We start from the raw sequence: 25,632 nt of genomic DNA, 5'->3' as shown, positions 1-25,632 counted from the left end.
GTCTCCTCTTCTATATATAACCATCTCATTAAGCCACACAGTGACAGGCGTTCACTCGGAGACAATAGCACGCAGACTGTTTTCGATTGTTTTAAATAGAAACTGAAGGCGTAGCTACGTCTACCCGCGTCTACACCTGGGGAGGAGAGAAGGGGGAAGTTCTTACGTCACACTTGTCTTTGTCGCCTCCACATCACGCGATGCCTTCATGTGTCATTCAAAGCTCGGAAATACGAACCCTCCAGTTTCAGTAAAGATAAAGATAAAGACGATAAACTTTATTGATCCCCCATGGGGGAAACTTTTGCATTACAGCAGCTCAAGAAAAACAGGAAAGAGGAATATAATTATTAAAAACAATAATAGAAGTTAAAAAAATCAAACATATTTACATCTCTTAAATAAAAAATAGAATAATAGTAGCCTTTAAGTTGATGTTTTAACTAACATAGCCTACTACAATTTAGTACATTTAGTCGTAAGTACGTCGTGTGGTCTTTATTATTCAAATAAATAAAACCCCAAATAGTTTTGTGTAGCCTTGGCAGCATGGCAGCAAACGAGAATAATAAATACATAAATTAAAATATTTATTTATTTATTTATTTTTAACTTTCTCACATCTATACATGTCCGCTAAACAACTCCAACACGACCACTGCTCAAATATCTGGCAATCTCAGCCTTTGTACTCAAAAATAATGCTCTTCTTGTTGTACGATGGTACAAATTCCGAGTTCATTTGAACGCCGCAAGTGCCACAGCAGCCTTTCGTGAAGAGGGGAAGCAGCGTCGTCCTTATAACAACATCTCTCACGGACGGATACATTTCGGAAATACAGCACGGGTTCGCGGGTTAATTAACAGCCTTAGTTTATTATTATATTTATATTTTTTAAAAAAAGGAAACGCAAACCCCGAGTGAGAATGCTTCAGTCTCTAGCCAGCAATTCGTGTGTGCGGTTGATACAGAGTCACAAATCGACGTGGTATTTTGCATCTCTTGTCTTGGGGTACATCCTTTATCTCATATTCGGCGCGGTCGTCTTCTCGTCGGTCGAGCTGCCTTATGAGGACCAGCTTCGCCAGGAGCTGAGGGCCATAAAGAAACAGTTCCTGCAGGATAATGAGTGTCTGTCCGAGGAGCGTCTGGAGAGGTTTCTCAAGAAAGCCCTGGAGGCCAGTAATTACGGGGTGTCGATTCTCAATAACGCCTCCGCTAACTGGAACTGGGACTTCACCTCGGCGTTGTTTTTCGCGAGCACCGTGCTGTCCACCACAGGTAAGAGTCAGCCGGGGTCACCTCCGGGTGTGAGAGTGTCTGATGCTGCAGCAGATCAGGTGCACACAATGTATACCTTTATTTCAAACCTGCATTAGTGAGAATCGGAGCCCCTGTTTTCAGTTTTGGCATAAAATATGTCACCGTTTTATCAAAACAGCATGTTCTTACCTGAGTACCTGAGCTACCACCAGGCCAAACAAGCCTGCTGTTAAAGGGTTAAACCAGTTTAAACAAAATGGAAAATTACAAACAAACCAGTTAGCTTACCAGCTACAAGGCAGTTGTTGGAAACTACATTTTTTTGGGCACAAAATAGTATTTATTCACCTTCCCTTTCTGCATTAATTCGACACCCTATACCAAGACTTTCACAAGGCCATGAAGCTAATTTATGTTGCATAGTCTTTAATTTTAATTCTTATTGTTTGCAGAAGCTAAAGCTGTAAGAGAACATACTCCCCTGCATTTATTAGGCTATGTAGGTTTTTTTTTTTTTTAACACATTAGAAAAACAAGAGTCCAAATATCTACATGTCTGTATTTTTCAAAAGGTAGCCTACATTAACCTAAAGGATTTTTTTTAAACTTATTTTTTACTTATATTCACAGGTTTCACAGAAGAGCACTCTAAGCTTTCATATTTTGATTTGCAGGTATAAATGACCTGACATGAATTTAGTTTTTGTTGGTTAAGTACGAGTAATCCCAATAAAAATCCTGCCGTGACATGAGAACATATGGAACATTTCAAGGGTGGAAAATACTCAAGGCAGTGAATGTTTGGGAGGTAAACAATGCCCTGCAGCCGTCAGCACGTCCTCGACCTCAAAGGAACAGAAAAATAGACATTGTGTTTTTTTTATTCCATGGATAAGCAGACATCAACATCTCTCTCTCTCCCTCCCTGCAGGTAGTGACATATTCTAAATGAGACGAAACCCGTTTAAACAAATTGTTTTAATTTATTTTGTCTTGTGGAAAGTGTGACTCTGCATGGTGTCTGTTATCTAGCGTTGCTCAAAGGATCACGGTTGCAGGTTTTGCGTCAGTGAGTGAAGATATCTTAGGAACTTTAGTCTGGCCGAGTTTAGCAGTTATCTGATGTTTCACAACACGCCATCAGGCAAGGCGAGGAGAGATACAACACGTTTCAGCAACGAGGCAATTCAAAGTGTTTCACAGGAGACATCAATGCATCAGGACAAAGGTGCTCTGTCATTTAAAAAAATCACTAAAACAAACTCTTAACAATCAGAGAGGAAAATATGTTAATAAATTAGATAAATAAATATGACATCAAGCAAAAATAAGAAAATTTAAAACAAAAAAATATTTAAATAACCTCAAATTTTGAATGTTATGCTCAAGTTACCTTGTACAGTCATGGCTGATTGATTGAATTTAACACACTGAAACATTTTTTTTCATGCTTACGACACACAGACTAGTTACAAAATAAAACACCAGACGCCATGAAGGCATTAACTTTAATACAATAACACTGGAAAGATAAGCAGGGCAGGAACCAGCGTGCAGTCGTAAATTGTCTCGTTGGTTTGCATCGTACCGAAGGAGAAGCTGAAATGGGATTGTTGGGGATTTTTTTTTTCAAAACACGAGCAAACCTTCATCAGTTCCTCATTTGCACACTGGTGGTATTTTTGACTCTCTTTGTTAGGGTCACCTCACAAGGAAATGTTACCTTTTTACAGTTATGCTTCCTCCAGAAAAGCAGAACAGAAATTCAAGGCTGTTCTTGACAATCCTGTCTGATACCTGCCTGTACCTTCACACGTTATGGTTCAGTACATTTCTGTAAACCCTGATCTTGCTTGCGTTTCCACAGCCGACCGTTCCCTTATTTGGTTAGCAGACTGTAAGCCAGATGGAGAAAGCCGCGTCAGCTATGTAATAGTGTGACATCATAGCAGCCCAACACAGTGTAGCCCGCTATTAATTAAGTTCAACAAAGAAGAAGAACAGGACACAGTAAACAAAAGGGACCCTTTGGGGTCAGATCAGTACCCAACAGAAGGGTACCAAAAAACGGGTACCAATCCCTTATTTTGGTACACACGTAGTAGCTGGTCAATCTCGTCTGAACGTCGTCATGGAGACGATTTGTGGATGCTTCTGGCAGTTCAGTCTGAGTGTCTTCAGAGTGACTCTGTGCAAGCTGAGAATGTCCAAAGTTCCCAACGTGGATCTGCGCCATCAGTCCGATATCTGATATGTAAATTGCATCAATATCGGACAGGAAACCCAATATTGGATCAGATCGGTCCCATCTCTAGTGCCGTATGAGACTGGGAAACGATAGAGATAGAGACAAATGCTTTTCATCACATTTCAAAGCTGCATATAAAGAGGTCAAAAAGATTCAGCAACACGTGGGGCCTTCATCAGGGTCATCAGATGATCCTGACCCTGATGAAGGCCCCCAAGCCGAAACATGTCGGTCTAATAAAGTCAATCTTCATGTAACAAGTGCTGCTGGAGCTTTTTGACCTCTTCTAGCCTCTCCATGCACTGGGGTAGTTGGTGAAGTTGTGCCAGAAAAACCGACTCTGCTTCTCCAAACCTCCATTAAAAAAAAACCCTGAGATAATCAAGATTTCCCTCGTTTGCTTTAATGAATAAATAATTTTGTTTTGAAAGCGCTCTCAAACAAAGTGCTGTGCATGGATTTAAAGTATACAACAATTGATGATTACAAACACAATCTATAAAAACACCAGAGTCTATGACAGAACAAACACGATGCTGGAACACAACAGTTTCTTTAGCTTTGCTTTGACAACATAAACCAAACATGACTGCCTGATGTATACAGAACAATCCTGAATTAGAATAAATAAACCTCTATATACATTGAACATAACTTCACATTGAGGCGGAGTCCATCGAGATACATGTGTCAGAGTTTATCTTTAAACTGTGTCGTAAATAGTTATCGTGTTTCGCACTAAAAGGTGGCTTCTGCAAGTTCAAGGCAAGGCAATTTTATTTATAGCACATTTCAGCAACATCGCAATTCAAAGTGCCTCACATGAGACATTGAACGCATCACCACAAATGGAAAAAGAGACATTAAAAGAGGGCATTTAAAAGTGATCATAACAAACAATTAAAAATATAAGAAAAAAAAGACTGGAGATAAGACAGGTGTCAAAAATAGGAGCTAAAGTTCAAGGTTAACCAGCAGGAGTTAAAGCATGAGACAGTTAGTAGATTCAGTTTCTGGTCCTGGCCAGCAGAGATGTTATATCGGGGGATGAACGTCCAATAAGGGACTCAAGGGATTCAATTCAAAGATGTCATTTGTATGCCTCTGTGCCAAAGAAGACTAACCAACTCGTAGCTATGATGTTCCTCATTAATGCTGATTTCTTGTGGTTGGATAACTATGAAAGCTTGAGTCTTGCTTCAGAAGAGGAACATGTTTTTGTAGCAGATTCTTATCTGCAAAGCCTGGAAGAAAAAAGGCAAAAATAAGGTGTTAAGACCGAGCTGTAAAAGGAACATTGTAATGAATCGTTGGACCACTGTGCTTCTGGTGTCTTGTTTGTCACTTGTGTAAAATGACCTTAATTAACTTGTGAATTATGATAAAGAGAGGGATTTAAGACTGGAAGAAGCTATGAGCATGTCTGTAGATTATTTCACTAAAATGTAGACCGGGTAGAAAGACTTCTTCAACTTTACGTTTCTTACACTTCTGCAGGATACTGGATCTTTTTCTGCGCAACAGCACCGATCAGATCCAGAGATTTTGCTGTTTGGTGACAAGGTTTTCAGATAGTTTTAAGCTGGATAAATTAATATTCTTTACTCTAAAAAAAGTGGGTTTGCTTTGAGTTGCTCAAGACTGATCTGTGCATTCTATATTCTGAAGCATGAAAAGAAAATTAGAGCTTCTCAACAGCATACTTTACGGAGTCACTAGAACAAAACAGAACAATATCATCTGCATACCGATGGATTTATTTAACTGATACTGTCTTCATGTTGATTTAAATTGGTCTGTTTCTTTGTTTTTCTGCAGGATATGGACACACAGCTCCCCTTTCCGACGGAGGGAAAGCCTTCTGTATCATCTACTCTGTGATCGGCATCCCTTTCACCCTCCTCTTCCTCACCGCCGTGGTGCAGAGGATCATGGTGTACAGCACGCGGAGGCCCGTCATGTACTTCCACCAGCAATGGGGCATAGCGAAGCCCCTGGTGGCCATCGTTCACGCCTCTCTGCTCGCCATGCTGGCCGTCTCCTGCTTCTTCCTCATCCCGGCCGCCATCTTCTCGGCGCTGGAGGATAACTGGAACTTCCTGGAGTCCTTCTACTTCTGCTTCATCTCCCTCAGCACCATCGGCCTGGGAGACTACGTACCGGGGGAGTCCGTCAATCAAAGATTCAGGGAGCTCTACAAGGTGGCCATCACTGGTGAGTTCTGTATATTTGGAGCTTGTTCCATGACGAGCTGTCAGGTCTCATTTGAATTCTGCTTGCTATTTTAATCCTGACGTGGGTTTGTGTAGTTCTATTTGAAGCTGAACTATAAATAGCTTCAATCATATATATATTTATACAGTATAGACTACTTTCTCACAGCATTACAGTGATGCTCATAGAGATGCATGAGCACATTTCTCACAAACCTTCACAGATCCTGTTCTGTGCATACTTCAGAGAAGTGAAAGCCGTCTTTGTTTGCACTGAAAGAACAACATTTCTATTATTACCTGAGCTATTAAGCAATCCAGCCCAAAAGGAAACACTCATAAAGCTTTTATTCAAACACTGTTGACACCATGTGCAACACGTACTTCAGTGACAGTCTCAGTTTGTTTTAAGTTTATAGCTTCAGTTTCTCTGAATTATTATGTAATGATTAACTGATGTGAGAGCATCACATATGGCATATGTTTTATGACTATGAACTTTGATCCACCCTGTGTGTGAGATAATCAGCTTGGCATGCTTTTTGAACCCTGTGGGGGCAAACTTGCATAAAAATATACTACTATGTAACGCTGCCCAATTCCAGAGCCATGGTGATGATGTTATTGTGAACTGCATCATGAGTCAAATATCTTAACAAAACTGTCATCACAGCTTTGCAGCCATATCGATTCTGTAACATCTTCATCCATACATGTATTAGCAACCAGCACATAACCATATATTGTGTAAACCGATTTTTGGAGCACATAGCATATTTTTCTCATAACGTGCAGCCCTACTATTGGTGCAATGTAGTAAACAAAAGCTTCACAAATGTTGAATTTAGATGCACTTGACTCCAATACATTTTTTTAAGAATATTGTGCAGGTATAGAACTGTGTCAGGTCTAGCTTGTGATTAAAGGAAGTGGCTTTATTCCATCTTTACTCACATTAAAAATCACAAATCAGTTTTTGCACTTTAAATTTAATTTAACACAAAACAACTCTGTGGACATAAGAGGATGGGATTTGTAGTTTTACTGCAGCCCTCACATGTACTCACTACCACACAATGCTTTAATTGAGTTAGTAGTTTAGACGCTAGGAACTTCTTCAGGTGTGATGTGCATATAGCCTCCTCTATGTAAAGCTTTAGTGCTCCCACAAACACTGTATGAATCATAGTGTTGATTGAAGATAGGCCACACACACACGACACTATAACTGATAAAGTTAACATGAGAGATTGGAGATTACTGGGGGCATGGAAATTACTTCTACTGAAAACTTTGCACTGCAGACTTCCTCATAATGCTGAACTCTTTAAAAGTTGTTCACTTGCAGTAGCTGGTGTGTGTGTAGCTTTTTCCACACTATGGATATTTATAAACTGGTGCATGCTGCTGATGGAGCAGGATTTTGACAGCTTATTTGCTTTTTTTCTACGTTTTTAAAGGTCTGCTAGATATCTATCAGGTAGAACAGTGTACTGAGGTTGCAGGGGATAAATTAAGCCATGGTCTAACGGAGAGGGGCAAAGCATTGTTTGCTTAGTCTGAGTGGCTGTGCAGCTTTCTGTCAGGGCTAACGGTGACTAAAATGTGTTCAAAAAGACGCCAAAATCTTACTGTTTTCAAAGCTGTGGGCGAGCATTAACGCCGCAGGCTGCAGCAGCCTGTGTGTGCGGGCCGGGGAGACGTCATTCAGTAGGCACTTTTTGTCAGTCTGTAGGAGGAGAGAGAGGCGGTGACAGGAGTGTGTTTGTTTAGACAAATAACACCGGACACATTTGCACAGCTTCCTCTGTCAAGTATAACTCGCCTGTATCGGAGGTGACATCTCGAGCTCCCTGAAAGGACTTTTTGGATTTTTGGAACAGGACTGCTTCATGCAAAAATAATGAACAGTTTGTGCTGTTTGCTGAAGTGTTTACACGGTGGTTTGGTGGTTTTGGTGATAAGCAGTTGCTGCTTTTGTGATTTGCAAACAGGGATTAGCACTATTATGTGCAGTATGTTCTACCTTTTAAAGAATATAGCCAATACAAGATGATTATATTCTGCTAGAGGGGGTTTTCAAATTTATTTTGGATCATTTTTTACCTTTTATTTAAACAGGAAAAATGTTACTGAGATCATGAATCTTGTGTCCTGGACAAGACCGACAAAACAGCAGTAGAGTAAAACAGCAAATATTTGTCAAAATCGACAACAATCAGACATGCACCATGCAGAACACCTTCAAGATGTTCCTGCCTCCCACACAAATGATATAAAATACACGATTAATAATGACAAAATAAGAGCGAATAAAACCAGATTACATCATAGCTACAGCCCCTAACCAAAAACCTACCACCCTCCAAAACCTCTCGCCTCACCAATAATTAGCATACCACTATAGGTACAGTAAGAAGTTATGACAAGGAGAAAACACAGCTGAACAAGTATCAATCAAGATTATAACACACATGATTGTTTTTTCAGGATTTATTTTTCCAAGTCATTCACAATGGCCTTAAAAGCATCCAATGAGAGCAGCTCATTAAGATTCAGATTATTTTTATGCTTTGTTCCAAGAAAAGGGAGCAGCAAACTCAAACACAGCTCAGTTCTGACCTTTTGAACAGACGGTATGAAAAGGTCCTGAGACGTCAGATTGTAAGAGCCTGTGCTCGTCTGACTGATGATGTGTGTTTTTAAGGTGTGAAGGGACTAGTCCTAGAAATAGCTTTGTAGATAAGATCCAGTTTTTAAGTCTGTGTGTGGACAGAAGACCTACCAACACGTTTACACATCAAACAGTCAGATAACAATCAGATGCCCCTGATTGGGCTGTTTGACCCCCAGTCTCTTTTAAGCGTTATAAAATAGTGTTTCACAACATTTGTAGGATGGGTTTTGTCGGTTACACTCTTGGTTTTTAGGGGTTTTCATGCCAGATTTGGCCCAGATAGTCTTTGCACATAACGGATGAAAGTCAGTAATAGAGTTTGCAGCTGGCACTGATGAACTGATGGGGGGAGGGGAGGGGGGGCGGGGTGTTTCCGTTAATGTCTGAACTGTTTCTCTCTCATCTCATGATTCATCAGAGCACTGCTATGTTTCTCTTTTTTGAAACACTGCCCCCTTGTGTCAGTTCATTTATACAACAGGTGTTTGTAGAAAAGGGGAAAAACTGTATCACACGTTTCTCATAAGATTTATTCAGAGGAATCATAAAATATTTACCGCATTAAATGATAACGATGAGCAGTCGCCATTGCTGTCAGATCTTATGGTTATGCAATAAGAAATTAATTCGTATAAGCTGCGTTCATGTACTAAAATTAAGAGAGCTCAGTTCAATGAATGGGTTATTGTGTGTTTTTGAGAAGGTTTTATTCAGTGATATCAGAAGTTGGTTTCTATATAAAAGGAGTACGTCTTTGTTTTCTTTGTTGCATAATAGTAAATATAGAAATAGAGTCAACATCAGTGCACCCACCACTGAGAAAGAAACTTACATAAAATACACCAAATAAATATGAAGACTGTTATGTAAAATATACACATGATATCTGTTTTGTTCCAGCTCAGCGCTCCGACCTTTTGTAACCCCATACTGTGTGTTTTCTTGTCTGCAGTCTACCTGATCCTGGGTCTGATTGTCATGCTGGTGGTGCTGGAAACCTTCTGCGAGCTGCAGCAACTCAAGCAGCTGCGCAAGATGTTCTACCTGAAGAAGGAGAAGCCGCAGGACCGCCTCGCCATTCTGGAACACGACCACCTGTCCTTCACCACCGTGTCCAAGAGAGCCTCGGGCCAGCACGAGGACAAAATCCAGCCGTTCGTCGGCGTCCCAACTCTGCGCTCTCCCAACGACGACCCCATGATCCAGTAAACGCAGACGCGGCAAACCGCGTGTTGAAAATATGACCTTAGGTTTAAATGCACACTCGGCTACACGTAGATAAGGCGACAAATCTAAGCTGTAGGCGTTCTCTAAAACTCGGTCCTGCAAACAAAAAATAGTCAGAACAAGCAAACAGTCTCCTTCAATGAACCACAAAACTGACAGCAAAGTGCTACGCAGCAGAAATCAATGTATGTGCATTAATAAGGGAACAACATGAATATTCTCTAACAGCGCCTATAAAGACAAAACCAGTGATAAAAAGTAAACGCCTTCTGCTGTATTTATGTCTCTCCGGAGTTAAGATCCTGTATGAGCTGTATTATTTATGACATCACATGTAGGTGCGTTATAGACAGTAATCGTTCTCTTAAATCTAGTGAAAACATAGCACAGTTATCTGTAGTGTCTCACAAAGTAGAACATTTGTTTGAGTATTTTAAAGGTAGAGATGCTCGACAGCGATGTGGGATGTACATAGACGGGTAGATGTTTCAACATGTACAGTATAGTGCTGATTAGAATTAACACACCTGTTAAAGGCAGGGTTGGTCATTTAAAAAAACTAGCATTTTGAAAGTAGCATTCCCTCAGTGCTACGTCTGCACCCTCCCCCTCCCCTCAAAAGCCACGCCCCCTCACTTACATGCACGAGCGCTGTTGGTCCAGGAGCGGACCTCAGCTCATCGCTTTGAGTGTGGGCTCATGCGTGCATGGGGTAGAGAGCGAGCAGGGAGACAGGGAGGCGTCTGTTTTTACAGGCTTACACCTGATACAGATGACAGATTTTCTTTGTTCCTTTTTCAGAGAACATTATTCATTTCTATCAGGACCTGAAGACAATTTCAACCAAAATCTTAAAAAGTGAATCTGGAGAAAATGACCAACCCTGCCTTTAAAGATGAGACAAAATGTAACAAAACTGACACAAATGTAAGATACTTCTGATTAACAATGAGAGGAAAGAGCTCGTAAGAATATCTCCTGAAAGTGCAACATGTTTAACTTAAAACATTTCCATAAAAAACCTAACTCTGCACATCAAGACGTAGTTTTAGTGTTTGTTTTGTAGCATTTGTGACTCATCTTCTTAGAGGTTTAGACTCGTCTTGATGCACTCTGCATCGTCACATTTCATCGTGAGGGAAAATATTGTGTCGACACATATGTGTGTGTGTGTGTGTGTGTGTGTGTGTTTTCTCAACATGTTGCAGTGCTTTTTCAAAGTTGTCCATATGTGACGATAAGCCCTATCGCTTATTGAGTTGTCTGAATCGCTTAATGTGTGCTGGACTGTGTGGAAAAGGGAAGTGAGTTTGCCTAACTTAAAAAAAAAAAAAAGGGAACCACACATGCCGGCTCGCCCTGCTGCATTTCACAGTTGATAAAGAGAGCTCAGTTTGCACATGTGCTGGAGGCTGACAGTCGCACACGCACACAAAAAAAAAGGTTAGGATTTCTCTGAAAGGAAAAAGGAAGAGGTTTCCAAAACCAACAGAACAGAAGCTATTTTTAATACTTGACTTTTATCTTGGATGAAAAGGGTTGATAATTGCTATAAGCAAAAAAAGGGCAAAAACTGTAGAACAGAAATAAACATCGTTTGAATGTAGAAATGTATATTTTTGAATATTACAGGTTTATGAAATTTTACTAGAAAACGGTACATCACATAAACTTGAAACTTTGAAACAACAGGAGTGTAGCTGCAGCTCAAATTATTTATCAAATCAGTTTTTAATCTGCTTATCAACCAAGGATAATGTACCTGTAATTGGGATATACACCAGTTGATCTACATTTGCAAGTTTGTACGACAGTAACATTGCACTCCTCTGTGAATTGAAATGAAAAATAATCAAGAGGGAAATCTGTATTTTATGCTACTATCTGTCCTCCTCTGTTTGCCGCCTACTCGTACAGTGTAGCATACTGCTGTAATGCAGGAATACTGTTTTTGTCATGTAAACATTTGAGTGTTTTTCAAAAAGAAAGGCATGCATTCATCATGAATTGTAACGCTTTCTCGTCCTCTTTAAGAAGCTGAATTACTGACCTCATCTCTCTGTGCTTCATCAAGACACAATCGCAGCCTCTTTTTCTTTTTTTTAATAGTCTTGAATGTAAATTGTTTTTTAATTCTGTTTGTTTGCAAAAGTGAGACCCGAGAGCTAACCAGAGTGCAGCATCTCTCCAGGCTGCTCTGCTGCAAAGATAAACCAAACGTTTTAATCGAACAGTGCAAGATGAGCTCTGGCAAGATGTCATGTCGGAGTAGAAGTAGCGGAGCATCCTTCATGCTGTGATTTTTATACATCTGTGGGATTGTGTTGCATTGTTTCCCTCACCAGTTCAGGCCTTTTATGTAAAAACTGTGAAGCGTAGATACCGTTTTTACCGTCTGCTGAGAAGAAGAAAAACAAAAAAAGGAGAACTTGAAATCCCCCCCAGGTTGGGGTTTCTCTTTTACTGTACAAGGTTTCACTGTTTTTTATTTTTTATTTTTAGATGTTTGATGTCAACGCCTTAACCGTTCAGTGTTGAAAGCTGTCAGGTTCAGTTAAAGTTTTTGTCCTGGGAGGAAACGTTGCGAGGAAAAGGACAAGAAAAATAAAGCACACTGACATTATTTATTTAAGCTGACAAATATGAATTATTTGGAAGACTTCTGTACATCAGTATTCAGTTCTTGTTTAACTGAGTATTTAAGTGTTACATGACCATTCTTGTAATTCAGATTTGCAACGCAGCATCAAGGTTTTAATGTAAATTTCATTTCAGCATCAGGAGTGAATCCATGAACTGTAAAAAACTGTGTGTCTTAAATAAAGTGTTTGTTTATTATTACTCGATCTGACTCGTTACTCTGTCTTCCTACTTCTGAATGAATGATCCAGATCTGACTCTTTGTAGATTATGTTCAGGCAGATCCAGAGGCATGACATGGATGATGTGTTCTGACGGCACTTTAAACTGCTCGCCCTGCAGGAACACATCATTATATAAGATGTATCTACGGTTAAGAACACTTGACATGTAGTCAGGCATTTGTATGCACACACCTCTTGTATCGGAAAGGAGAACGGAACAAAAGAAAATGAGATGTGATTATTTCTGACAGCATGTATAGAGAATAAAGTGAGGGCATGTCCATGATTAGTAGAAGAACAAGATGTACTTTATTAATCCTGCTGTTGAACTTGCTACGTGCACAAAGGTTGAAAAACACACACATGTGCACAAACAGGATCCTGAATTGAGATGTCAGACTGAGGGGGGCTGCACACAGCAAGCGCTCATGAGCTGGTGGGGTTTGGTGCCGTCCTCAAGGACACCTCTGCAGTGCTCAGGAAGTGAACTGGCACCTCTACATCTACCAGACCAGTTCCCAGGCTTTGTCCGCACATGGACTTGAGCTGGTGACCCTCTGGTTCCTGACCCGAGTCCCTACAGACTGAGCTACTGCTGCCCCCGAGTACAACATCACAAAAAGAGCACTTATTGAATCTGTCTTTTCTAGACCGTGATTCACCAGAAATACTAAAATATTTGAGCATTAGAACCAACGATTTGCACACATAAGGCACATTATGAGTGACACTAGAAAGAGATGGTTGTAAGCTGTTTAAAGAGTGATTTATGATAAGAACCTGCTAAGACTAACAAAGGCTTTGTTTGCATTAAAAGTACCCTGAACGTTTGGTTCCTTCAGCTTCTTTTCAAGGTATTAAAAAATAAACTTAACCCCCCATTCTAAGCGTTTCCACCGAGGTCTAAAGACCTGTGAAGGTCATAGAAACGAGTCTGCTGAAGTGTGAAAAACCCTCACATGCACTCCCCCCAATTAGAAATGTTCACAGCTGCAAGGCCCCTGTGCTTTTAGATTGTGCCAACCGCAGAGAAGGAGCCTTATGCTGAGCAAAAGCATGTCAAAGGCAACTTTTCTTAGACCCTGCATGCACCAGTGTCTCCTAAAAGTCCCTCGCCTCGAGGTAAGTGGAAATGCATCATAAGAACTAAAACTTTTTTTTTTTTTTTAAGATTTATTTTGGGCTTTTCATGCCTTCAATGTACTTTTTTATTCATATCATAAACTTAAAGAAATACTTAAAACGTTTCTCCATTGGAAGGTCGGGGTTTCGATCTCCAGCTCTTGAAGCAGCATGTTCGATGTGTCCTAGGGCAAGGACACTTAACCCCAAGTTGCTCCCGCTGCTTCATTGGTGGTGTATGAATGTTTATGAATGGGATTAGTTACTTCTGATGGTCACTTTACACAGCAGCCTCTACCATCAGTGTGTGAGTTGTCAGAAGACTAGAAAAGTGTTATACAAGCTCAAGTCCATTTACCATTTCAAAATAATAGAACAAAATAAAAACAACATTTATTTAGGCCTATGTATGCATACTTTTCACCTCAGCATTTATCTCAGTCGCACAGAATAGATTGAACTTTATGACCCAAGGCAGAATAAGTGTCCCCGAGGAGAGTGCGTTTAATTAGGTTTGTTTATGTTGCTGACAGCAATGTAAAGCCTTTTGTTTTATTCAGCAGCTGCATTTCTTATTGAACACAAGTGTAATCAGCTCTGACATGTTGGCTTCTCTCAGTGCAGAGCTGTGCAGAGCTGCAGAGCTGACATCCATGTTATTAAGTTACCTGAATAAAGATGAGGGGGAGGCAGCTCCTGGCAAAGTGTTTATTGGATGTATGTTGAGAGAGAACACAAAAAAAATAAAATAAATATCTGTCGAGCATGTACCAACAGTTTGATAATCTAGAAATCTATCACAGCAGTTGTGTTTGTGCATTTACAGAATGTGATTGTAGCTAATCAGCGGAGTCAGGTCTGAATCCCCCAGACGGGCTTTAATCGGCTTAAACTGTCATTGTGCTTTTTGTATTTCTGGGAGTTGCATGTTTGATAAACCTACAGAACATGATCCAAACATTACAACGTCCAAAAAAACGTCCCTTGCTGTAGATTCTGCAGACAGGAGGGAGATCTGAGCCTACAGCAAAATGAAATCGCATTTGCTGACTCCAGTTTCATAAAAAAAATAGCCTCATAGTTTTACCAGCTTTAGCACAGCTACACATTAGGACATGTCATAGTCTGCTGCCCCACCCTTTCTCTCCTTTTATTTACTTCTAATCGCTGCCCACACACAAACACATACATACAGTTGTCAGCAGCTGTCACTCAGGAGCGTATCAGTGCAGAACAGGACTATTCCCCGAAGGCCCGTCTACAGTGTGATATTCACTCAGTGCTTTTTATTTACTCATTAATATTGCTATTTGATCTTTTCAATATGCACACAGCAAAACTACCTGAGGCCCGAGCTGTGGAGATTAAAAGCGAGATCTTGTGTTTAAATCCTGCAGCCGGAATGATTTCTATCTCCGTGCTGAAAGTGAGAAATGCGTCGTTACGCTGAAACCTGAAGCTAATCCTGAAGGAAAAAGGGATGTGGTTTGACTTGTGGATGTGGAATCGTACAAATAATGCAAAACTGCTTTGTGTGCTGCTCTACAACAGCAGAGCATGCCCAGGAGAATCATATTTTATTACCTGTCATCAGTCAGGTTTAACAAAAAATCCAATATTGCAACTTTCACTCCCCATAAACTCATTTTGCAGAGGTCATACAGGACAGAGTGTGCAGGGGTCGGGGCTGGACTGGAGTGAGGCTATACGACTGGCATCTACCCTATAGCGCCATTTTTCTGGTGGTGAAGCAACTCTATTTATATCCTCTCTCACACACACACACACACACACTGAGGAGAGCAGGAGGGCCCTAAGCACAAACATTCCCCTCTGCCAACTCTGTAACTTCACTGATTTACTACTGCAAACACACTGCTTTCATTTTGCTGCAGAAAAAGGGACTGTTGATTGTATTTTCTTTATGATCATGTGGATATATAATAATAATAATAATAATAATAATGATAATACATTTTATTTAAAGGCGCCTTTCAAAACTCTCAAGGTCACCTTACAGAGCAGAGATAAAAACAACAAAGTAACAACACAACGATAAAATGAACATTAAAAACACAAATGTGCAGGATGTAAAGGAGCGGCTGAAGGCCCTGGACCCCCATGGTGGACACTTGAACTGTGCAAGAATTTAAGGCTGAGGTTCGGTGTGGCAGTGTTATATTTCCTTTGCATGTATTAGTGCAGACACCCACACAGCAAACACTTAGCAGGATATACACACTGGCCCAGTTACCTCTGACTTGATGCAAAAGAGTTGAGACAAACTGACAGGAGCAGAAGAGACAAAGAGGAGAAGGAGAGGTGAAAGGATGCTGCAGCCACGAGCCCTCTCTCTCTCTCTCTCTCTCTCTCTCTCTCTCTCTCTCTTTCTCTCTCTCTCTGCAGCAGTGAAACCTCCATCTCTGCAGTGTGAGATGTTTTCAACCCCAGGCTTCATCTCTTGTTTCATGCAAAGAGGGAACATGCCCAGGATTCCTGAATGATAAAAATGAATGCACAAAAGACGAACAAGGGGAGAGGGAAACTATTCTCTGGTGGTTTTCCCCCAAAGATTTAAGACTTCTGACAGGATGCATCTCTTGGGAATGTAACAGCTCCGTGCAGGTTGCTCTGCCTTTTCCACTTTGTCACCCTGCTAAAGCTGACACACCAGTTTAGCATCAGTCCTGACGTGTTTAACCAGCTGAGCAAGCAGGTGGACAGCTGAGAAGCTGTTGTGGCCACTAATTGGTTGACAGAAGGCAAAACAGCCGTCGCAGATTTGTGTCAAATCGTTAACACACTCTTAACAAGCAGTACTCAACTCAACATCAATGTCAGTCATCTTACACTTCCAGTGTCTTGACAGTGAACTCAGAATAAAGCCCTGTCTGAATATGTGTTATTCTCACAAACTCAGCAAAAGTAATTGGAAGAAGAGATAGAAAGAGATCGCTTCTTCTTCTTCACACGATTGAATGTCAGACAACTTTAAGGATTTGGAGGAACAGGGAGGTTGAGTTTTCTCGCCAATTACAGAGAGTCTCTCTTCTGGCAAATTGGACGATACAAATGCAAAGCAGACATTTATGAAAGGACAGGTACACGTTGTCTAAGCCGGCACACAAAGTAGGAGGATTTATATGTAAAACGAAAGAAGATAGAATTTAAATCTGATCTAATAAATATTGCATGCACAAGACAACAATCTTATTTTCACCCTTTTGCACAAACATGTCAGTGCACAGTTCAGCTCTCTTTGGTAAAATCACGGAGGTGTGAGACAAATTGCATATCGGAATTGCTTTTGCAAAAGGAAAAAACACAGAAACGCTTAAACAGAAAAGACAAAAGCAGACGCAAAAACTCAAATAGCTTTTGGTTTTGGCTTTTGCATTTGCATTCATGTTGCTGCTTTAGCATTTGGCTTTTTAGTTAATGCTTTCTATTACTGTTTTAAACTTGCACAAAACTCCTGAAAAACTCCTGAAGTTTGGGGCTCAGGGTGGCTGCATGTGTGAACGCAAACATCTGAATTTTTCGCACAGAGTTAATCCAGTGTTTCTCCCGCAAGCCTCCATAGTATTTTTTCTGCAGAAAGTCCGAGTGAGCTGTTGTGAGAACGCAGCAGGATATAATCAGGAAAATGTACAACGAGCGAATCTGTGTGGTGGTGATCTTTATTCCCAGCGATCGGTGCAATATGATTGACTGTCTGCACACATTTTCTGTTCTCCAGTATGTTCTTCTCGCTCTTTTGTAGATATTGTGATTCTGCCTAACTGCACGTAGCATTGATATGAAGGCAAATCTTCTCATTTAAGCGCTCTGTTGCTTTGTCTGCCACTTCCATGTTGTTCTTTTAATGTCATGTCTTACCTCAGGAGTCTTACTTCACTTCCTGGCCATGGTGCGGTAAAAAGAAAATCCCTATGACACATTATGCACGGACCACTGTGAGGCTTTCATATTGGAAACCTCTGAGGAGCATGAGCTGTTTTATTATCATTATTATTTAAAGCAGCACAGATAAGAGGCTGGGCAAAAATACTTCAAAGAATTTAGTTTATGTGGTGAATGAAAATTTCACACCCTTATAGGACTTGGAGAAACACAGTGATGACATTTCCCTTGCCTATGGGGGGTAACCAATAACAACAAGGATGAAACATGACAAGAAGAGTGCACATAAATGGTTTGCCTGAATCCAAGGGACCACCACTTCAGCCCCTGTTTATTGATTGATGGGTCATGATAAACATTTTCCTCTGAGTGCATGGATATTTCCAGGACTTGTCATCGTATATGTTTCTCTATTTTTTTCCTCATTTGTCAGCAAAACTAAAACAGGATTTTCTAAGAATGGAAATTAGGCCAAGAAGAAAATAGAATATGTCAGTCTTCTCTTCCTCCTGGAGCTGGAGCTGTTCACCTCAGCAGATAACTGGTTCACAATGTGAGCACATAATCAGCAGGTCCCTCATCCGCTGAGATCCTGGTCACACTCCAGCTGTGTGTCAACCTTACCAATAATGGCAGCAAAATAACACATTTACCCCAAAGAAATCACAGAGGCGCCTGGGACTACAGGGTGCCAGTTTCGTAAAGGTTATGTTTCCTCTTGGCTGAATAAACATTTGAACACATAAGGACGCTTTCAGAGGAATAGATCCCTCTATGGATCATATCAACGCATTCCTCCTTATGTCACCATATTCAGAAATCATCTCACATGGTGCGAGAAATAAAGTGTTTACTAAACCCTATAAATAATTAAAATGCAGAGTTGGTTGTGTCTTTTTACTGGCTCAGAGTTTCATTTCTCCTCCCCTGCCGGCCAATCAGCCGCTTTGCTGTCACGCTGTTTCCAGGCTGGGAGCTGCATGAAATATTGATGGGGAAAAGCGAGAGCATTAACATCATGCTTGCTGAAATTGTACAAAAAAACCAGCCGCACCAGAACGAGAGAAATAACGGAGGAAGAAGATCAGGAATTATTACAAGCTGGCTCTAATTTCTGACAAAGTTTTTTTTTTTTTTGCAGGGGTGCAGAAAAGAACTCAAGGGGAGGTTATGATGAAGGATGATGAGATTTTGATTCCACTTTGTCGCTGTTTTCACCCCCCCGACTGCAGAGCTGTTGCACTCTGAAATCTTGTTAAATTCCAGAAAAACAAGATCAGTGATATGTAGTTTGACTTTTTTCATTTCAACTTATTTAAAATCCCAATCTTGAGAAATGTTCCTTTTTTTAAAGGAAGATAGAAATGGACATGACGGTATCATCACTTATAATAAAGCAACATTTAGTGTCCATGTGTTTTTTTACATAACCAAAGCAAGCCGCACCTCCTCTGTGAGTTAGAATGCACAGAATCAGAGCCCTGATATCAAAGTGTTAGGATTCACACATCTGTTAAACTAGAACAGAAATATCTAATCAGACAAAAGGCCCATTTGACTTTTTCACTGCAGCCATTTGCAACAAAAAAAATGATAATAATGCCACCCTCTCCTCAAACTTTACTTCCTCTTTACGACCTGCATGGGCGGAGCTTCAGAGTCTATAAAGGAAGCCAGCTCACCTGTTGGGGAAAATTTTCAAAAAACAAGGAAGCTAGCTCTCCTCATGGATGCCTCCCCCTCACAAAAGTTTGAGCTGAATGTTTTGTATGTGCGTTTTGCCTTGATTAACAACAACTTGAGTAGTTTACTGATAGTTTATGGTGAGAAGATTTACCAGAAAATCTACTTTCAGAACGATTGATTTGACTTGGGAACCTAAATTTGCTCTTGTGTCCAAACAGACGAGCCACTGAGCTGGAGACAGTTTTAATAGATGTGTTCCTGCCAGCCAAATATCTTCCCATGGCTGCTTTATATTAAGGTTAGCAAATCGGCTTGCGTGCTGAGTTGTTGTAAATTTAATTACTATTCACGATGTCTGCTGGGAAAAGAGGTCAGTTAGCCTTTGATTTGTATAATAAAGAACCAATCACTGTGAACTCTGATTACAGCCCAATGATCTGTTTTTCTATTTATCGTGTGGGAAGCAACATTTGGATAACTCTCACTGAGTGTGTTTGATGTCTCTTTGCCTCGAGCTTCTGCCTCTACGACGTCTCGTCTCCATATTTAGAAAAGAGAGCAGCAAGCTGTAGTTCAGGGCATCCGTTAAACCTCCTGTAGAGGGCTGCTGGATTTGAAGATCCTGTACTGGAAGGCTTGTGAATAACTATTTAGATTGGACAGATTTGAATGTGCCATCAATAATCCTTTTATAATCCTTGGAGAGAAGTAGGCTGCAGTTTGAATAAACATGATGTTGAATTAAACATGTTTATTCTTAAGTTTGAGCTTAATCCCTTCATTTTATCAGCTTGTGTTGAAACCTTAAATCAAACACACCTTTCCAGGAACAACATCAGACACACCTGCTAATATACAGAACCCCCTAATGTCCCTAAAAAGCTCCAACAAGATAACAAACTTTTGGGGAATTTAGGGGCTCTGTACTAAAGGGCTAAATAGCCTGCAAATAAAGCAATTATCCTATAGGACGAATGGTCCAGAGGCTAGGAGTTTACTTGAGTGAGCCAAATAAATCTAATTTTTGACAGCCTAGATACCCTCAAAGACTCTGGAAATGTTGCACTCAAAGCAGAAGCAGAAGCAGACTTTCTACATGAATCACACAAACGGGAGATGCCAAATGCCTCCACAGCGCCCCCAAATATTTGATCAAGAAAGCCTCACACTGTGACACCTACATGGATACAATTTGGTGTGCATAGCTACAAAAGAGACCGTGTGCCCAAACTCTAAACTCAACAGGAAGTAGAATATTTTCTGCCCATTTTAGGGTCATTGTTTGATTAACTCCTCCTGGGAGATAGAGAGAAATGATCAAGCACAAATTTGGTGTACAGCTAGGAGGGACCTTGATGATGAAAAGTTAGCAAGCTTGTGTACAAAACTTAAACTAAGTGGCCGTGGCGAGCCCTCAAAATTTATTTTGTGACATGAAAAAGGGCCCGTTCAGTGCTGCTTGACGCCCTAGTTGTTTTATTTATGGTCTTTTTAAAATGATTTAATGGCTGTTTGAGGGGCCTGATTTGGCCCCCGGTCCCCTGTGTTGAATCGTGCTGTTGCACTGAATGGCCATGAATGATTTGTATTTATCAGCACTCCCGACTATTTTGATATTTATAGGCTCTGCGCTCTCCACACAATTTAGGTTTTGGCAAAGCAGAAGGTCAATCAGAGAGGATTGATTTGGCCTTGGCTGAGCTGTGAAGTTGAGAGGTGCATTATGCAGGATGAACCTGATCCTCTCCTTCCCTTAATACCGTCGCTGGAAGGTGTTGACCCAAGTATTGATGACTGGACTCCACTTTTTTTTTTTTGCTCGAGTAAGCAATGGTCCCCCCTCCTCCCCCTTTCCCCCTCCATCCACCCCACTGTGGTGGCTGGTCATTGATCGATGAAAAACCTGTCTTCAAAAAAAAACTGTCGGAGTACTTGTGCTGCTCTTCACAGTCAGGAGCTCACAGGATGCCGACGCAATGCAGCGAGTGGACCACCAACCTGGGACCTATGAGCGACACCACCACCTTTACACAAGGTAGAGCTTCATCCTTTCCCGTTCTTTAAACTGCATGTGCTTCTCGGCTTTATCTGACATTACTTCCTTTTAAGGTCATGAATCATGTTTTAACAGAGTTGTGAAAACACAACATGACCTGTCATTGTTGAATATTCACATTTCTGAACACAACAGAGAGTGACATGATTTTAATTTTCCGAGTAGATATTATCGCCACATGTGATCCTAATTACCTCATTACTGGGAGCACGGCTCTGATTGGATGCAATCAAATCCCCTGTATTTGTCTTTGATTTTGTGGCATTGAACTGAAACATTTCTACTGTTTCACTTCTGCCTCTGCCTCACACACAATCAAAACACACAGGCCCTGCCATCAGTGTGAAACGCTGCTGGTAAAGAAGACTATGAATAATAAAACAAAGAAGACCTCAGTGGCCTATGAACTGATGGTTAAAGCAGTGAAACTGTTTGCTTTGCTGGGCTGATGTGTTTCTTTTTTTTTACGTATTCTGCATTTTAGAGAGAGATGTTACTCAAGAACCAGCTTACCTTTAAGAGGGGAAAGCAATAGACTTTCCTGGAAACAACTATTCTGTGTTTCCCTTAAGTGTTAGAATGGATGCATTGGCATAAAATATTCAAACAAAAAAAACATATCTGAGGAAATTAAAGAGGTTTCAAAGGACCTAAGCACCTAGTGTCTTGCGCTTCTGCTTCACATTCTCATCTCCTATTTACTCTGAAATCGAGACTGCTGCTTTGATCCACATAAAATTGGCAGGTTTCTTTGCTTACATATGAAACACCTACTTCACAGTACAAGTTTATCTGTAACAGGTGTTCCTTTTCCCCCATCTTGAGCTATAGGGAGACTTGCTGCGTGTGTTTTAACAAGACAGTTTGAAGGAAGAAGGAACTGATAAAAGTCAAAGTTTGGAGCAGCTGACAATTGGTGTTTGGTTTACTCTTAACTGAATCTTTTTTTTCGGGGTCACAGAGCCACAGAAAAATATGTTTTCTGGCCATTTAGCTCGTCCTCAAGTGAAAGAGCTGCTTCAGTCGAGGTGGAGAAATGTGCAGATTGAGATTTAGACTTTTGTGTCATTAGAAAGACAGTTAATTCATATTTTGTTATAAAGATAAACTTTATTGATCCCCATGGGGGAATTTTTTTCATCACAGCAGCTCAAGAAACAGGAAACAGGAATATAATTCTAAAAAATAACAAGAAAAGAAAATCAAATCTAACGTGTAAATTTTTCATCATAGAAGACAGTTAAGTAAAAACAAGTCTCATGTATATGTATGAGCTTGCATTATAATAGTTGGTTCCTTGTGATGAATTTAAAACAACATCAGCTCTGATGATCCTGTGTAGTTGCTGTGTAATTTTCCATTATTGTATTTTTTATCTAACTGATGTAAATATGTTTGATTTGATTTTAACTTCTATTTTTATTTTTAATAATTATATTCCCGTCCCCTGTTTTCTGGAGCTGCTGTAATGCACAAATTTCCCCCACAGGGATCAATAAAGTTTATCTTTATCTTATCTTTAGCTCATAGAGAACCTTCACTCTATTTCAGACTTGCAGATAAAAACAGTTTCAGTCAATCCGGTAGATGGCGCTGTTGCAGTGCCTCCCGGATCGTGTAGAACCAGAGCAGAGCGCATCCTTTGAGCACTGAAACAGTGTGCGCTGTGGTGTCCAGGCATATGTTTGTTGGGGGTGAGGAGCAGGAGCAGCAGCAGCAGGAGGACGATGGTGCTCGCCTCCTTTCAGTCTGGATGAGGATTTAGATTTCCCGGGAGCTGCTTCCCCATCAGTGGCCTTGAGAATGTACGGGGATGGAGAAGGCAAAGTGTGGGACCGGATCGGGCGGCCCCACCGGGACTGCATGTGCTACCTTGGACCTCCGACCACTTTGATGCCGATGTAAGACATTTAAAGTTTTACTGATGCGCTGCAGCCGAACGAGAGTATGGCGGGCTGCACCTGTTGCGCACATGATTCCAAAGCATATTTGATAAAGTGCATCGACTTTTCTGAAGGAGAAGTGCTTAAAATATATTGTATTAATGTTTTAAATTCAGAGTAAATACCTTACAGGAATGTTGCGTGTTTGCATTAACATTAACCGGGCTATGATGAAGATTTCGCTGCACAGTAGAGATTTTTTTACGCACCGTTTTTCTCACTTGGTCTGTTTTGTTTTCAGGTTAACACTGTGCTACTTTTCCAGGAACATAACACTATTTGTTCAGTATTAAATGATGCTGTTACGTTTTCATCTCACCTACTGGACACACAGAAACCACCAGTAGTATCTCCTCTGGGCTTTAAAGGGATATTCGAGGAGTTGGATGGAAAGTGTGCGCTCCAGTGCCTGCACATCCTGTCACAAGTGTTCCCCCTCTCATCGTGATCGATCCATTAGTTTCACATTCGTATAGCTGTTCCATTATAGGCTTTTATAATGGGAGTTGCACTGTGCGTAGTATAGCCTCCAACAGTTGCAGGAGCAGTCACTTCCACTTAGCATCTTGCACGGTGTTGTTGTGCGGACGCAGGGCCAGTGAAGGATGATGATGTCTGTACTGTGTGGAGGCGCTGCAGGGGCCCTTAACACCGGGCTCCCTGGAACAAACACCACTGACTCTCGTGGTTTAAACAAAAGCGTGTCTCTGACTAGGTTCAAAGTCTTCCCTTTGAACTTAAAAAACACTTTTCCTCGTAACACCCCCTGTACCACCCACCCCTTGTTCTCTCTTCTCAGCGGGATGCGCAAGTCTCCCGACGTGAGCCCCAGAAGGCTTTCGGACATCAGCCCTCAGCTCAGACAGCTCAAGTACCTGGTGGTGGACGAGGCCATCAAGGAGGACATGAAATCGTCGCGCTCAGTTGAGGACATCAACAGCGCGTCCATAGAGGAGCGGATACTGCGGATCACCGGATATTATGGATACCAACCTTGGAATGCAAGCTACAGCAGTGAGTCTTTTGACATGCATTGAGCTTCTGTGCTGTGACTTTAGAGCATGATGTGGTGTATGAAGTGGCTAGAGAGAGTTTTTTGCCTACACAGACCAAAACTATCAGTGTTCAGATAACATTACAAATAGTGATGATGCAGCATATTGTGAAACATCTTGAAGTTTTTGGAGGGGGCGCTCCATGATGGCATTAACACACACCCTCTTGTTGAATTTACAGAAGATTAAAAAAGGGTAACTAAGTGTTGAAGTTTAAGATCTGTCTGCAGACTGTTTCATGCAGAAAATTAAGAAAGACAAAGTAACAACACAATGATAAAATTAACATTAAAACCACAAATGTACAGGATGTAAAGGAGTTATGAGACCGGATGGGGAATGATCAGACTGAATATGCCAGTCTAAAAAGATGTGTTTTGAGATTTGAAAATGGAGAGAGAGTCGATATCACAGATTTGTGGTGGGAGGGAATTCCAGAGGCTGGGGGGGCAGAGCGACTGAAGGCCCTGGACCCCACAGTGGACAAGCGGGCGGGTGGTGCAGTGAGTTGAATGGAAGAAGAAGACCTGAGAGTGCAGGTAGGTGTGTTGATGTGCAGGAGTTCAGAGAGGTAAAGTGGAGCGAGGTTGTGGGCGGGCGGGAGGGAGGAGGTGGCTTTGGTGGATAGGTAGAGCTGGGTGTCATCCGCATAGCAATGGAACTGGATGTTATACTTACGGAAGATATGGCCAAGAGAAAGGAGATAGATGATGAACAGAAGGGGGCCCAGGACAAAACCCTGAGGAACACCGGTAGTGACTGGAAATGGCTGGGATTTGAAGGTTCCGAGTTGAGTGAATTAAGTAGAACAACACATTTCATCTCTATCTAAATACAACCAACGGTTACAATTTCCATACTTTGAGATTGAGAGAGGATGCATAGGTGGGGGTTTTGCCCAAAAATGGCTTTGTTAATAAAAAAAGGTACCAAAGTTTGAATTGTCCTTAAAGCAGGTCACTGTACTTTTGAATTTAAATGGTGAGTAACAAACCATTTGCACATCTCATCGTACTATTGGGATGCATGTGCAGCATACTAAAGCATCACTGTAAGCCTCACAGGATGAAATAGATCATCCTGTTGCATTTTTTTTCACTACTGAAAAGAAACACATTTAGACACTATGAGCTCTGAATAATACATGAGACACTTCATTGTCATTGTAGGTGTACAACGAGATTATGTGTGTTGACTCCTCAGGCATCATACAAACAATACACATTCAAACCTGATGACAACAAAACCGCATCACTGAGAGGACTGAGCTGCTGTGTCTATATGCATGTCACCAAGAAGTATAAATCCCAGCTCTCAACGTACTTCTTTCCATCCTTTCATTGTCGTCATTTGATGCAAAGTACACGGGGTTAT

The 25,632-nt window shown here is 41.0% G+C and overlaps 2 protein-coding genes across 2 annotated transcripts in view; both read left to right on the top strand.

Annotated features, from left to right (window-relative positions):
* The first annotated feature begins 745 nt into the window (after window positions 1-745).
* kcnk1b (potassium channel, subfamily K, member 1b) lies at window positions 746-12,470 on the top strand. The gene is made up of 3 exons (XM_020632795.3): window positions 746-1,282; window positions 5,331-5,726; window positions 9,355-12,470. The coding sequence occupies exons 1-3, from the start codon at window positions 928-930 to the stop codon at window positions 9,609-9,611; spliced, it is 1,008 nt and encodes a 335-aa protein (XP_020488451.1). The 5' UTR covers window positions 746-927; the 3' UTR covers window positions 9,612-12,470.
* A 10,463-nt stretch (window positions 12,471-22,933) lies between these two features.
* Window positions 22,934-25,632, top strand: part of slc35f3b (solute carrier family 35 member F3b) — a 79,659-nt gene continuing 76,960 nt past the window's right edge. Inside the window, exons 1-2 of the mRNA XM_020632807.2 lie at window positions 22,934-23,161; window positions 24,003-24,217. Of these exons, the coding sequence (XP_020488463.2) occupies window positions 23,064-23,161; window positions 24,003-24,217 (313 nt within the window). The 5' untranslated portion in view covers window positions 22,934-23,063. The remainder of the gene's footprint in view (window positions 23,162-24,002; window positions 24,218-25,632) is intronic.

The sequence above is a fragment of the Labrus bergylta genome, chromosome 10 (genome assembly GCF_963930695.1).
Source record: "Labrus bergylta chromosome 10, fLabBer1.1, whole genome shotgun sequence".
NCBI classification, from domain to species: Eukaryota; Metazoa; Chordata; class Actinopteri; order Labriformes; family Labridae; genus Labrus; species Labrus bergylta.
Note: the sequence above shows the minus strand (reverse complement) of the source record. Positions and strands in the feature narration are given on the sequence as shown.

Bases quoted from the DNA above. Each gene is read 5' to 3' on its own strand.
- kcnk1b (XM_020632795.3), top strand. From the start codon at position 928: ATGCTTCAGTCTCTAGCCAGCAATTCGTGTGTGCGGTTGATACAGAGT. The intron at 1,283-5,330 runs GTAAGAGTCAGC...GTTTTTCTGCAG, and splicing joins CACCGTGCTGTCCACCACAG to GATATGGACACACAGCTCCC. The intron at 5,727-9,354 runs GTGAGTTCTGTA...TCTTGTCTGCAG, and splicing joins CTACAAGGTGGCCATCACTG to TCTACCTGATCCTGGGTCTG.